The sequence below is a fragment of the Esox lucius genome, chromosome 16 (assembly GCF_011004845.1).
Source record: "Esox lucius isolate fEsoLuc1 chromosome 16, fEsoLuc1.pri, whole genome shotgun sequence".
In the NCBI taxonomy this organism is placed as follows: Eukaryota; Metazoa; Chordata; class Actinopteri; order Esociformes; family Esocidae; genus Esox; species Esox lucius.
Window position 1 is genome coordinate 8,460,380 of NC_047584.1, and position 15,705 is coordinate 8,476,084.

Consider the following 15,705-nt stretch of genomic DNA (forward strand, 5'->3'; position numbering starts at 1 on the left):
GATTACAGTTATTATTATTATTTTTTGTAATCTGTTACTCCCCAACTCCGGCTATGAATGAACAGTGCCCCACTGTACATATAGGGCTACTTTATGGTATGTCTAATTCTAGTTTGTGCTATTGATTATTTCAGTGTTCATAATCTAGAAAAGTTACCAATTTGATGTGTTGTTTTAGAGGAAATCACTGGCTGATTTATGTTACCCATATCCAAAACACACCACTTTGTAAGGGCTATTTGACCAAGAAGGAGAGTGATGGTACTGGGTCAGATGACCTGGCCTCCACAATCACCCGACCAATTAAAATAGTTTGGGATGAGTTGGATTGCTGAGTGAAGGAAAAGAACCCAATAAGTGCATGTGGCAACTGCTTGGAAAAGCATTCCAGGTGACTACCTCATAAAGCTATTTGAGAGAAAGCCAAGAGTGTGCAAGGCTGTCTTTAAGGCAAAGGGTGGCTACTTTGAAGAAACTCAATTATAAATGTATTTTGATTTGTTAAACACATTTTGGTTACTACATGATTCCATTTGTGTTACTTCATAGGTTTGAAGCCTGTAAAGTTAGTTTTACAGTGTGGAAAATAGTAAAAATAAAGAAATACCCTTGAATTACTTGGTGTGTTACATTCATTTGCACTTAAGGTCACCACATAATTTATACACTGTAAATTATGTAATCAAGTCAAATTAACTTTATCAGATTAATGACTGCTCCCTGATAAGTTACAGAGTGTCACATGGGTAAAATAACAGACTAAGCAAATCTGGCATAATGGTTTTTAGTGTTCTTCAGTTTAAAGAAGTCAGTCAGCTATTTGAAGGGTAACATCAACATCTTTTGCAAATAATTGATTCTGAAATGTCTGCTACATATCGCCCGACCAATGAAATATGTGTTTTTAAACTACAAGTGCTTTGTATTAAAAATATTTTTAAAAATTCTTCACTGTTCAGAATTTCCAAATAGCCGTTATGCATGAAAATACATTTCATAGCAAATAATGACTGTCTTATTTCAACTCTAACTTGAAGTTAGATATTTAGAAATAGTCATTCAAAATTAGGTAACAGGGTTGACATTGGGGGCACCATTCTGTCAATAACCTCTAATAATATTTAAACAAGAAACCAGGTAAGCCTAGTTCAGCCGGCCCACAATAGAATGTATTGCCATCTCGAGATTTTAACCTAGGTCACCAATGTGAAAGGCTATGTCGTTAACCACCACAGTGGCAAAGCAACATACTTTTTTTTTTTTTCATGAATGAGATTTAAACAATAACTATTAATAAAGACGACAATAACTAACTATTTCGTCAAGTGAAAAGACAAGAGAATCGTGGAATCTACCAGAAATAATTAATAAATGTCTTTGCTCTCAATAGATCCGAACGTAGGTCTTCCATATGAGACACTGTCGTTAACCACTACACCAAGGTATTACAAGTTTCAGCAGTCACTAGACAAGTTTCAGCAGTCGCTAGACAAGTTTCAGCAGTCACAAGACATTGCGGATTGTGTTAAATTGGCTTACAAGTATCTACTAACTTCCTAGGAATAATCATAAGAATTTAGCAATTGCTAGCGAGACTGAAGATGAACTATTCCATGCCAGAAACAGTCGCAATATATCCGTATACAGTCTCAGTTAAGGCTTAAGATAGCATAACTACCTTGTTAAGCCAGCAAATGTGTTTGTCTATCCTGTCCCAAAATGCATGCACGGATGCATACTTCGAAAATCCACCAGAAACAGTCGCAATATAACCGTAAACTGTTTTATTTCAGGCTTACTATAATGTAGATACTAACTGTTTTACCCAGCAACGTTTTCATCTATATGGAATAATTCATACTACGCATCGCCTGCGAGGAGATATGAACTCGGAACCTTTAGGTCACAAATCCGCTTCTCTTCACTCAGTCACTCACTCAGTCACTCACTCATTAAGAGACATTCGCTCTTCTTAGCCGGCTCCACTTACACGGTCCAGCAAAAATACAGTTAGGGATGTCCTTATTTATATAAAACTACTTTTCAAAAGTGAGAGGGCACCCATTTCGTAGAATGACCCACCAAAGAATGGCTCATGAGAAAAAATATTTGTGTTTTAGATTGGCCAAGGCAAAGTTCTGACCCTAGGACCTGAACATGGCAAACACCCCTCAAATATCAATCAATTGGCTGAGTTATATATGGGCAAAAATCCATCAAAAAAGATGTCAGAGACTAATTTCTGGCTATTGGAGACAAGATATTGCTGCTAATGGAAGTGCCACAAGCAATTATATTAAGGGATTCACATATTTTTGCACGCATGAAATGTAAGTTTTTGTTAAATAAACAGCTTTTATTACATGAACAATTAAAATATGTATGTTTTTGTCTGTGTCTTTTATTTGGAATGTTGTTATTACCACTTGAGGTTGTTTTTGTGATTTATTTGTATATTTTCGACATAAAAATAACCATCCCTGTAGGCTTTATATACTTTCAAGGAGCACTGTAAGTATTGGGAAAGTAATGTCAGTATTGTCATTTTTGCTGTACACTCTAGACTTAAGACAATACAATATAAAGATGACTATGAGGCAAACATACAGACAGCCATCTTTTATTATATTATATATAATAGCAGCACTGTTACAGTTCCATCCTTACATGTTATATGAGCAAAAGCAGTGTTACATTTGGCTCACAGATGTTTCAAACTGACCAGATGTTTCCTGTGCATTGATTGTTCACACATAAAATAATTGTGAATGTGTAGTCTCAGTTCCATCCTTTGCTTTTACCTTTGGAGTCTGCTGTTGTTGTCAGTAGTAGGCATAATCTAACATGAAGACCAGTGAGCTGTCTATAAAAGAATAAGTATTGATTTGGATGCTAAAAGAAAAGAGCATCTCAATTAGAACAATATAGCTGCAAGCAGCAATTAGGGTTCCAAGCAAACAGAGCACAAGACAAGGATTGGCCACGCAAGCCCAAGAGTAGGCCCAGCAATTTGTTTTTGCGTTAGGCAGTAATGAGCGTTTAAACAGATTTTCTGAAACAGCGCCCCCACATTGCGATCAGCGCCACATACCACGGGCCTCTTTCGCATTTCTCGTTGCGACCACAGACACCAAGTTTGGTGACAATCGGACAAATGGTTGCTGAGAAACACCCTAAATTCCTGTGAAATTCTTGGACACAAGAAGTTGTTGGCAGGTGATGTATGCGGACCTCTACGGCACCTCATTCCGACCAAAGATACCAAGTTTGGTGACAAACGGTTGCTGTGAAACTCACTCACTTCCTGATAGGCGGCTTTGCCACTATTTTTGATATATGGACAAACGATTTTGCAAATAAAAAATCCACCAAGTACCTTTTGTTAGGCTTTGCCTGTAGATCATCTCTGCTAAGTTTCAGGGAGATTGGACAAAATTTGCAACCTGTGAAAATCTTTAGAACTTTAACAGGAAGTTGAATATGGCGGAAATACAAGATATTAGAGCTCAATGTTCCAAGAGGCACTTTTGTTTAGCATACTGCCATACACATTGTGAGATAGGTTTAGTGATTTCAGCTCCAAAGAGCACAAAGATATTGCTATTTGAAAAGCTCAAGTTTAACGTCACACTGTAGCGCCGATCTTGCCCAAACTTTTACTGGTTGTTGGGGGCCTATAAAACTCTCTATTCATCAAGTTTCATGGTGGTCAAGCATTTCTAAAAGCTTTAATTGATAGCTTGAATTTGATTGGCCTGTGGCGGTCACATGGTTTGGAATGCCGACACCCTATTTGTTGTAGTACAAGAACCTATTGCATTCATGCAACTCACTAAGTTTGGTTGAAATATCTGTTTGAGTTTAGGAGTAATGAGCCTTACAAGTGGCTTTTTGGTATAGCGCCCCCATATGGCTGATTAGTGCCAAACACAGCAGGCCTCTTTTGGTTCTCCTTCCGACACATGCGTAGCAAATTTGGTGCCAATTGGACAAATGGTGCCTTAGATAAAACCTCACATATAGAATGTGATTGGCTGCAACACATTTTATTTGTAAATGGTAGTAAAATGGTAGTAAATCTAGTTAGGTGCAAATTAATACAACCTAGGAAGGTTGTTCAGCAAGTGGTCATGCATCATATGACTCTGGTTTTATGTCTCTAGGCCAATCACAGCCACAGAGTTATAAGCATTTGAAAATTGCGACTTTGACACAATGGTGGTGCTAGAGGCATTTTGGCAGAGCCCCCTATGTATGTGCCAAGTTTAAAAAAAAGTTAGCCAGCAGAAGTTGGTAAACTTGCAAAAACGGAAGAAGAAATAGTGTTGGGCTGAAAGTGTCACAATCTACTTTTTGCAAACATTTTCGGCAACAGAATAAAAAAGGTACAAGATCCAAACAAGTACAATTTGTGGTCAGATGAAGCTCAGGTGAACCAAAGTGGTTGGAAGGCAAAAGTGTGGTGAAAAATGGGACTGCAGATTACCCAAATCATACCACCTCTGTGAAGTATGTTGGAGGTAGTGTCATGGTATGGACAGGCATGGCTGCCTCTGGAACAGCCTCACACACCAGCAGAATGAATTCAGAAGTTTACAGAGGCATGTTGCGCATCCAATGCAAGAAAATGCCACCAGACTCATTGGGCATCGTTTCACAAAGCAGGGCATTGACCCAAAACACACTTCCAATGCTTCCAAGAAGTTCATTACGGGGACATTTTTAGACAGGCCAGGTCAATCACAACAGTTCAAAATGGCTGCTGTGAAGGTTTGGCACAGCATCTTTAAGTATGGTACCAAGAGTTTGGTGATGTCAATGGGTCAAAGACACCCTGCTGTTTTTGCAACATACATTGGGTTTAGGTTGAATATTCCAAACACTCATGCTCACATGAAATGGTGGGAAGGCACTTTGAAAGAGCGGTCATTCTTAATTGGTGAAACTTGTGTTGAAACAGCCGTAAATAAAATGTGACCCTCTGTAGTTTTGGCTTTGATCAATCTTATAGTGTTATAGTGTTTTCATCTCATTGTGTTTTCATATTCATTGTACAGTATACAGCAAGAATAGCAATTTTGACTTTACTGTCCCAATACTTACAACATACATACAACATGCTCCTATAGTGCCCATTATGTTGTTCCTTGAACATATATTTCATATATTTCAGTCAGCTTTCTTTTCACAAATTTTTCTGTGTTCATTTGCTTGATCTTTTTCTCATGAAGTGTACCACATGTTGTGCTTATGTCATGGTGTTCTAGATCTATCCAGATGAGGGACATTTCCTTTCCCAGCGAAGCCGGCAGCACCTCTTCGTCTCGCTCACCAGCTTCTACAGGGAGTGTCTCAAGGAAGAGATCTTACCACTGCCTGAGGAGGAGGAGGAGGAAGAAGAATAGGACTAGAATGTGGTGGGGACCTTTGGCAGGAATTTGGCAGGACTTCACTGTAGGAGTTTGCTGAAGCCCACATGAAAAAGCTCTGGGTGTTTTGGACCAAGTGTTAGGGCAGCAGTGGACAGTGAGATTTGCTGATGCTTTGTGTGTGTGTGTGTGTGTGTGTGTGTGTGTGTGTGTGTGTTTGAGTGCACATTTGATTGTTTTTATTTGTCTGGGAGAGTTTGATAGTGTTTGTGCGCGTCTGCATATGTATGTATGCGTGTGCATGTGTTTGCAGTCAGAGGACCCATGTTCACCTGTCAAAAACATCGGACATTGGGAATGTCGAAACTACATGAGGGAACTCCCACGTATCCAAAATGGCACTTCAATCCACCTCTTTGACGATTCCTCTCTCAGCAAAGCACATATTAGACTGCATCAATCTCCAGCGGGGACCATCAGTGTTGCGACATCCACACCTACAGTGCATGGTTCTTTTTCCCCTTCCAACTTCACTCGTTTTACCACGTAAGACTTCCTTTGTGGTAGCCGTTGGGAGGAGACACAAACAGATGATGTAACCTTTTCAAATTCACCCCCTCTTAATTTCCTGGTCACAAGGAGATATTCCACTGCTCTTCAGAGACAGATACTGCTAGCAATGCAAGTTCACAATAACTGTGATGTCATCCACAAGCGTGAAATTCCTGCTGAATACTCTATCCGTGTCGTCCCCCACTAGACAGAGGATTCCTTTGGGGCACAAAAAAAGTTATAATGTAGACATGTCCAATGCCTTATGAAGTACTGCATAAGACTGTAAACACTGTCTGACATTCATAGCCATTCAGTTTTAGCAGCTTCACAACAACCTGTGTCAGCCCAGTTCTTTGAGTGACGTAGTATAGTGTCAGAGTTCATTAATATCAGTTCTAATGTCAGAACAGAAAGCCAGTTACACTTTCCCTGAGTAGTGAGTCAAAAAGGCTGTGTAAGGACATTATGTAGAGCTAAGTAAGGTATTTGCATGTCTACAAGAGACAACTAAAGTTTTGTCGCATTTTGTACAGTTCAATACAGCAGAGTGTGTACATACATATATTTTTGAGATATGTCAGATCTCATGAATAGGTAAGTCTGTGGAATGGAATGATTTGACCTATATGTCTTGTACATTTTCTGGTTTTATTTCATTTCAGTCAATTTTTCTTCTTAGGATGGATTTTGTAACTCTTGTTCTTGTTCATTTTGTTGTTTTTAGGGGGGGTTGGTGAGGATAGGGTGTTGGGTTATTTTGATTGTCCACCAGGGATGATTATGAATAAAAAACACTAAAATACTAATATATTCCGGAGCACACTCCACCCAAGATCTGTTAAAGTGATGCTGTCTAGCATTTGTATAATTTTAGCCAGTTGTTTTCATAGTGGTCACCAGCCAAAACGGGTCCCCACAAATTGTGCACAATTGCATACAACTTCATCCATTTTGTATTATATGTTACGTCCTCCAAAAGGTATTTCGTTTTTTTTCATGCAATTTGGATTATATATACCAAATTTAAATGTGTATAATACCAATCTGGAAGTGCAGATCAATCTCTCTGACCGTTACTGGACATGACTGGTCCTAGAGAGCTTCTGAAAATAGGCATTTGTTCCAAACTAGCTCAAACATATGTAAATGAGTTGTGGTGTCTATAATTTGGTTCTTCTATACTTTTTAGGACAAAAGTCTGACAGGTTGTTTTAGGACAAAAGTCTGACAGGTTTAGACATTATGCCACTCCTCATGAGTGCTAATTCCAGTGCTGCCATAGCTGGGTCAGCCTGATAGCAGCCCCTCGTCACGCCTGAACAGCCTCTGTTATCAGTGCACACCTGCTGATCAGAGTCCTGTGTAGCTCAGTTGATAGAGCACGACACTTGCAATGCCAGGCTTTTGGGTTTGATTCCCACCAGGGGCCAGCATGAAAATGTATGCACTCACTAATGTAGGTCTCTCTGGATAAATCTGTTAAATGACTAAAACGTGATGTAAAACATGTACTGATATTCAGGAGAGGGCTGGCTTCACAGGCTCACGGCACCCGGTCTTCAAATGGAAGGCCTATATAAGGCAAAGCAGCTAGCGACGTACTGCTCTGTGTCAGTGGTCATGGGCAACCTCCAAAATTGAAGGTGTTGTCTGTACCCCTAGGTGTCCTTACATACAGAGACTGTAAAAGTATTTGAAGTCCTTTTTGAATTGTAAATTTGATTTGTGGGCTCAAATAAAGTATTTAAATTTGTGTGTGAGAGCAAGTGACACCAACTGGTGGTAGTCTCCTAAATAGATGATAAAAGACTAAAAGAAAATATTTAATTAAATAGGAGACAGATGTACAGAAAACACTTTGTTTGCACACACTTTAGGCACACACACCGAAGTAGCAATAATGAACTAGTAGTAGTGTAAATGGTTTCTGTAAATGAAGACTGAGATTCCAAGCGTGAGTTGAATGTGTAGTAGTGTTAAAAGAAGGTTAATGAATAGTCACAGCAAGTGATTCCACACGAAACCGAGTCCCAAAATAAAACTATTTGTTGAATTTAATACATAAAATTGTCCTTTGGATATACAAAATGTCAACTTCTAGTTCAGTTTATTAACCACAAGCACAGGATCGCAGATGTATTTACATGTACAGTGAGAATCTTGTGCCACGTCTCCAAACAATACAGTAAAAAAAAAACATAATTATAGTGCCAAGGAAAGTGGGCTGCAAAAAGAGCATAATCATTAAAAATAATCTAATTCTGAAAAGTCTATGACTGGATATACTGTACAAACTGGTAACAGAGTAATGGAAGGAATGCACATGACTACATTGATCAACAGTGTTTTATTATCTGTTCATAATCACAAGGTTATGCAGAGCTGGTTGGGTTAATGGGGGATGGGGAGTGGTATTGTCCGTGGGGTTCGCTGAAGAAACGTTTGCACAGTCTGACTCTTCTGAACAGAATACTCCGTTACTGGCCACATGTGGTGGATCTGAGTTGTCGGAACTGTTCCTGGCCAGGGTGTCAGGCATCTTTTCTGTGACACCTGGTGCTGTAGGTGCCCTGCATCATTCTTTGCAAAGCCTTGCGGTCAGCCTCCTTTGAGTTGTCGTACCAGACTGTAATGCAACACGTCAATTACATTTTTGACATATCAAAAAGCATAATGCAAAACATTTTGAATGAAATGTTGGCTTTACACGAGCCATCTTTAAGACTGAAGTTGGTGTCATTTGAAGCTTTACTGGTTGTTCTGCAATACAAGTATTTTTATTGCAATAACATTTGTTTTAAAATAACTAAAATATTGATGAACAGTGTTGAAATTGATAAATGTTTTAACATATTTAATATAATATACTCCACAGTCATATCAGAGTTGGATCTCTGCTACTTTAAGAGTTACCGTTAAACTTGTAAGCATTAAAAACAGAGTGAAAAGCAATAGACATTTTGGAGAATGATCTTAAAACCCATGATTTTAGCAGTGCTTTGACTTAGAAAACTAGTATCCATTTATTTGATTCTGTCTAAATGACCTACAGTGAGGAGAACAAGTATTTTAATACACAAGTATTTTAATACACTATTGTCCTGTAGCCCATCCCAGCCTTGTGCAGGTCTACAAATTTATCCCTGATTTCCTTACATAGCTCTTTGGTCTTGGCCATTGTGGAGAGGTTGGAGTCTATTTGATTGAGTGTGTGGACAGGTGTCTTTTATACAGGTAACAAGTTCAAACAGGTGCAGTTAATACAGGTAATGAGTAGAGAACAGGAGGGCTCCTGTTCTCTACTTTTAGAAAAACTAAAAGGTCTGTGAGAGCCGGAATTCTTACTGGTTGGTAGGTGATCAAATACTTATGTCATGCAATAAAATGCAAATTAATTATTTAAAAATCATACAATGTGATTTTCTGGATTTATGTTTTCCACAGTTGAAGAGTACCTCTGATAAAAATTACAGACTTCTACATGCTTTGTAAGTGGGAAAACCTGCGAAATCAGCAGTGTATCAAATACTTGTTCTCCCCACTGTATATCAGTTATTTTGTTTCCAGCATGTAGCTCTCAGGTCTATTGGTATTTAATTATTTGTTAATCATTTTTAGTATTTGTTCTAAATCATTCTCATCATTTGTTTAAGTTTATCAAATTATTTCCCACATCACTGAAGAAATGTTATCTTAGAAATGTTTTGATTCATTGATCAGTTGAACAGTGCTATGCTAGCAGTGGTACATTGCATTAGCACATAGTGTAATGACAGGGTCAAAGCAGCATAGCAATAGAGGCTTGCAGTAATGAAATAGGAACTGTCAAGAAATTGCAGGACTAATAGGCTAGCCATAATACAAATGTTATAGAAACAGTACAGAGATAACAGCCGAGATGGCTAGGCAGTAGTGAAAGGTAACTACACATTAGGCTAATAGACAGAACATGGTATACAATGTACTAAGGTAACCTATCACATGAAATTAACAGGGCAAACAAGCATGGACAATACAGGTTACACTGAGCCATGAACTAAATAAAAACACAGCAGGTTGCTATTTAATCAACAATGCTGATAAGTACCAGAAGCTAAAAATAAATCATTCAGAAGCCATTGTTGGTGTGCCAAGTCCCTAGGAACCAGAGCCATCATAGGGCCTGTACAGGTAACAAGCACGCTGTACTACCTGTCTTGAACATAAACAACATATGTAGGTTTCGGTACACCCAATTTCAGATGGGTTCACTATTGTCGATGCACTTGTGCAGGGAGAGTTCAGTGGAGACAAAGGGTCAAAAGTCCAGATGTGTAATGTGCAGGGCTGACGTTCACATCTGCTGCATGCTAGAGATTAAGTTCAGAGACAGAAGTTTGGGATCTGTGACACCAAGAAATTCAGAATAGATAAGGCAACCCTAGCAACCTGGTCTATGAATAGTGTGTTTATAAACCTTAGGGGAAATGTTGCCTTTCACAGCAATGTTGCCTTTCACAGCCCCCAAATGTTTATTTTATTTTCTCAAGGCCAGAAAGTGGGTTTACAACAAGGCCAGAAAGTGGGGGAACGTTACAACACTGCGTTAATTTGCAGTGCTTTCATTTGATTACCTGTTTTGCCAAGAATTGTGTTTCTCTACTGTACAGTTTCACAGCAACAAAACAAATTGGGAAGCAGGATAACATTAGTAAATAATGTTAATGAATACACAAATACAATCCACTAAATATTTTTATGTGATGAAAGGGACCTGTAATCAATTTCATACTCGCATTAATATACAAGATCACCATTTCAGCATAGCTGCACTAATATGGATAGGGTGGTGAAATGTATTTTCAGGGATTTGTTTATTCACTGTAGATGTTATTTGAATAGGACTCAGGTTTCATCGATATTCCCCTCTGATTCTGAAAAAAAGTTCCAACCAGGATTTCTCAAAACCCAAAATGAACACTGAACCCTAGCTTCCGTGCTAATTTAGAAAAATCCTATGCATGACGACAGACAGATAAAGCAGGCCAGAAAATCATAGAATGAAAAAACAGAACTATATTACTGCTTTCACATTTTGACCACATCTTAGAATGCTTCCATCATGATTCATTGTTCAGGTCATGCATCTAGTTGGAGTCCTACCATAGAATTTGTGTGTTCTATACAGTATTACCTTGTGACGTGTGATCAGAATAAATGTTTGTCATAGAATATAAAATATTTATAAATCACAAAATTTCTATTAGTTCATTATTGCTACAACATTATAGTTCTTAACATTATTCAGTTTTCGTAACACTTTGCTTAATTCCAATGAAATAATGTCCTTGTTCAGACAGTAAGTGAAAAAAATACCTTGTTGTGACCAAAAGCAATTTCAGTCAGAGTGGCTCTAATTGCTAATTTGAGATGTATTTATGTCACATTACATCAATTTCTTGGAAGGTTGGCTTGAAAATATAACTTTACATGCGTGGGTCTCAAGTTAGGATTCTATTCTTCAAGGCCATGATAATGATTATCTGTAATTTTTCTCTACTGTGGAAATAGGATTGGGTTTGCCAATGTTCCATAGTAGTCACTAAAATGAGGTAAAGGCACATGTACTATGAAATTGAGGAGGAAGTGAGGTACATACAATGGAATGTCTCACTGTGTGAAGCATGAGAACATCAGTATTGGGGGTTCCGTTTTATTCTGCTGGGGCAGCCCATACATTAATGTATGCACACTTCACTGTAAATTACTTTGGAGAAATGATGCCTGCTAAATGGCATTTATTATTAGAACTGACAAGGTATATAGGTATAAAATTCACACTAGGTGACAGCAATCTGAAAATAACAATATACGTCTGAACTGAAAAATAAACACATCTCTCCTTCACACTCTCAAATCTTAAAGAATGAAGACAACATCATACCTTTCCTATAAAAAAACTTCAACAATTTTCCCTTCACTTTTGACCATGGCATTGAATCTCTACCATGCTGTGTACCTGTGATATTTTGTAGGTCACTGGTAGACCTTTATAACAAGCTAGAATTTCCAACTGGCACTGTTGTGGGATCATAGCAGTAAGAAAAATTACACATCACTTTACACGAAAATTACAACTTCAATCTCTTCTTAGCCATTCATCGCACTTCACAGAGTGCAGCAACACTGCCTGACCCTGATCTCCACATTGCCCTACATCTTTCGTGGTTCCTCAGAAAAGCAAGTCATAGTGCAGTCATGCTATTGCATTTTCAGTAGCAATATGTGCTACAAAACTAAGGTGAGTCACGGCCATCCTAGTCCTCCTCTTTAGACGCAGAAGGATCAACAGGGGCTTCCTCTAGGAAACATTCCCTGAAGAAGGTCATTATGGAGTTGAGCATGTAGTGCCGGCTCTTCACTGCGTCAATGTTATGGCCCTCGTCTGGGAAAATCTAGGGAACAGAGAAACAAAAAGTTACCCATTACAGTTATATTGAATTCTGTTCTCCAGCAGAGCAGTTTCACAAATGTTATTGAAGCTCTAAGATTAAAAGGCTTTGACTATGACTATTATCAATATCACAACACACACTGGTGTTAATAACACTTCATTTTACAATCAATTATCACTCTTACCGTTATCACTATGTTTTTACTTTCTCCCTGTCCCTACTCATCCAGTAGGGCTTCTTTAAATAACAGATACATTTTCCTCTGGGCAGGTTAGGCACCACGCAGCATGTAACCATTTTCATATTGTCAGACTTGTAAAAAATAAATGATTCAAGGCAGAGGGGGGAGGTCAGGTTGAATTATACATGTTTTACTGAGGCCTCCTTTCGTCAGGGACATTAAATAACATTTGACACAGGAACTGAGAATGTAACTGGTCACCTGCAGAGTGTAGTTAATGTTTGATATTGACAGTAGTTTCACGAGCTCAGCAGAATGCTGGAAATGAATGGTGGCTGAAAGAGAGATAATGAGAAGAGAACAGATTTTTGTCTTTTCATCCAGAATGACAAACAATTCAATTTAATACAACAGAATTGAGACAGGACAAATGCAGACACAACCAGAATGTCATTTTGGTCTCTAGGCCATTATAGGCCGTTATAATGGATTTTCACTTATATATTCAGTATACTCCAACATTTGAAATGCTTTATTAGACATAGAAGTCAGGAGAGAGAGCATGGAGTTTTTGCTGAAAATGAAGTGGGATGGATTTGAACCCATGCTTCAGCAGAACATGCCTATATCAATGGACAACCCTAGAATCCTGAACATACAATATTCTCTAAGATACTCAGAGATCAAATAGATATGATTCAATACAGAAAACTTTAGCATACAGTTGTATGTTTAAAAACATCTATTATGTGGTTTTGATCATGTACCTGATATCCTATTATAATGAACATATATGAACATAAAAATACTCAAGAACACTGCTTTACCCAAACAGTTACATTAATCCTCACCCTTAAATTAATCATTACCCAAAATCCTATTCTACACCTAACACTAACCTTAGCAAGCAGTTGCTTATCAACAGGGAGTAATTCTATCAACAAACCTTCAATGAAATGTCTCTGGCCATTCTCATGTCGATGGCAGACATAGATTCTAAGTTCTCAAAGACTATTATGAACTTTAAAATGTTGAATCTTAATCTGAATATACATCCATAAAAAAAATCTTAGATTTTTCAGGAGTAATAATGAGGGATTTAAGTATCACTCAGTTATAGGTTAAATCTGATGAACAATTATTACTTTGTTTTACCTAGGGTGCCAACTATTCTGGAGGGCTCTGTATTGTTCCTTTTATTAAAAACACAATACATTATCGTTTTTGAAAAACCACTTAAGGATACAAATCAGTCCATCAAAAGCATAATAATAAGCCATTGTTCAACCTAGAAACATTCTGACAGATAAAAAAAAAACTAATTAAATAACTATCTCCTATCTCCTGACGACAAAAAGCTGAACTCCGTACAACCACTACCCATTGTAAATATTACTAGAAAGAACTAGACCTCACCATCTGCTGTTCCATGGATTATGAGGAACTTCAGATGACTTGTGCCTGTGATGTTAGGAAGCAGACTGGAGAGCTGTTAGGACACAATAACAATGTTGTATCATTGAGTGACGCTAATGATCAAAAAGCAACTAGAGTTCTTCCAAAGATCCAAAGATTTCACACAGAAATCCATTCAAGCTTGTATTGTTGCATCTTTCCATGAGAGAAGACATGAGGCTTTTGCACTGTAAAAGGTGTTCATTGGACAAATTGCTAATGGCAAGATTAAATGTAGAACTGTCCAGAACTGTACAGTGCCTCCTCCTTTGTAAGATATATTATATTGTGCTAGGGTACCGACAGCATTTAGGGTTAAATAACAGCTGTTTGGAAGGAGTCTGAGATCAGCAAAAACATTGCAACCTTCACTCCAATGGTAGCAAATTCAAATCCATGGAGATATTTTTTCTAACCTTAACCTTAGTACTGTGATACCTAACCATAACAATAACAACCTTTTCAATTTTGTAACCTTAACCCAAACCTCAACCCCAGTGCTGTGTAGCCTAACCTTAACCCCAAACTTTAATCTACTTTGTAACATATGTTTAATCAAATTTGTAATATACAGCATTCAGACTATTCCACCTTTTTATGTTATATGCTGGAAAACATTGATTACATTCAAATTGTAACCGTAAATCAAAATATTACCCCATAATGACAAAGTGAAAACATGTTTTTGGAGAAGTGTACCAATTTACTGAAAGTAAAAAACTGACTCAAGTATTTAACAAAAGTATTCAGACCCTTTATTTAGTTATTTGTAGAATCATCTCTGGCAGTGATCTTAGCTTTAAGACTAGGCTTTGGCTACTGAAGGACAATGGGTTTTTGGCCACCTCTCTGACCAAGGCCCTTCTTGCTTGGGTACTTAGTTTTGACAAGCAGACAACTATTGGTTGTTCCAAACTACTTCTGTTTCACAATGATGGGGCCTGTGCTGCTGGAAATGTCCAATGTTTTAATCATGCTTTCATAACCTTCCTCAGATATATGCCTTGGCACAATTCAATTTTGGATGTCTATGGAGAGTTCCTTGGACTGCACGGCTTAGTTTTTGCTCTGATACGCACTGTGAAATGTGGGACCTTATATAGACAGATGTATACTTTTCTAAATCATGTTCAATTAATTGAATTTGCCAAAAGTGGACTCCAAAATCAAGAGATACCTCAAGGATGGTCAACGAACACAGGATGCATCTGAGCTAAGAATGGGTCTGAATACTTATGTATTCTCAATATTGTTCAAAAAGACCTCAAAAAAGTATTCATACTTGGTATTTGCGCTCATCTTTGACTGGGAATCCAAAGTAACGCTCAGTGAAAGCTGAACCTTTAGAAGAACACACAAAACAACAAAGTGAAATGTGTGAATATCTTAAATATTGGATAAATAACATAACAACTATGAGATTCCATGACATGGCAGAATTGACAGAAATCCGATATATTTTCCCTCATTATCATGTTTCCTTGTACTATCAATGGGCTTGATCTCACTGTGTTTTGAAGAAAACAAACAAAGGCAGCTCTGATGTATTTCCTCCACTATGAAGGACATAGAGCCTGTATAAACATGGAGTAACAAGGCACACCGTCCTAAGAACTGAATGCCAACACATGAATGGTATATTCAACATCATCCATCAGCCTCATTGGACCAGGCACTGTAAGTCAATGGGTGAACGCCACATCCGCCTCCC

General features: G+C 38.0%; 1 protein-coding gene and 1 long non-coding RNA gene across 4 annotated transcripts in view; one reads left to right on the forward strand and one right to left on the reverse strand.

Moving 5' to 3' along the window:
- LOC105016100 (inactive dipeptidyl peptidase 10) overlaps positions 1 to 9,091 on the forward strand; it is a 273,698-nt gene extending 264,607 nt beyond the window's left edge. For both annotated transcript variants that reach the window (XM_020055120.3, XM_010879696.5), the window contains exon 26: positions 5,268 to 9,091. In XM_020055120.3, coding sequence (XP_019910679.1) covers positions 5,268 to 5,405 — 138 coding nt within the window. In that variant the 3' untranslated portion in view covers positions 5,406 to 9,091. The remainder of the gene's footprint in view (positions 1 to 5,267) is intronic.
- A 294-nt stretch (positions 9,092 to 9,385) lies between these two features.
- The window catches only part of LOC105016101, a 148,763-nt gene continuing 142,443 nt past the window's right edge, over positions 9,386 to 15,705 (reverse strand). For both annotated transcript variants that reach the window (XR_002197953.3, XR_002197952.3), the window contains exons 23-26: positions 15,277 to 15,335; positions 13,956 to 14,028; positions 12,801 to 12,874; positions 9,386 to 12,358 (exon numbers count right to left, since the gene is read on the reverse strand). This is a non-coding gene — a long non-coding RNA (inactive dipeptidyl peptidase 10). The remainder of the gene's footprint in view (positions 12,359 to 12,800; positions 12,875 to 13,955; positions 14,029 to 15,276; positions 15,336 to 15,705) is intronic.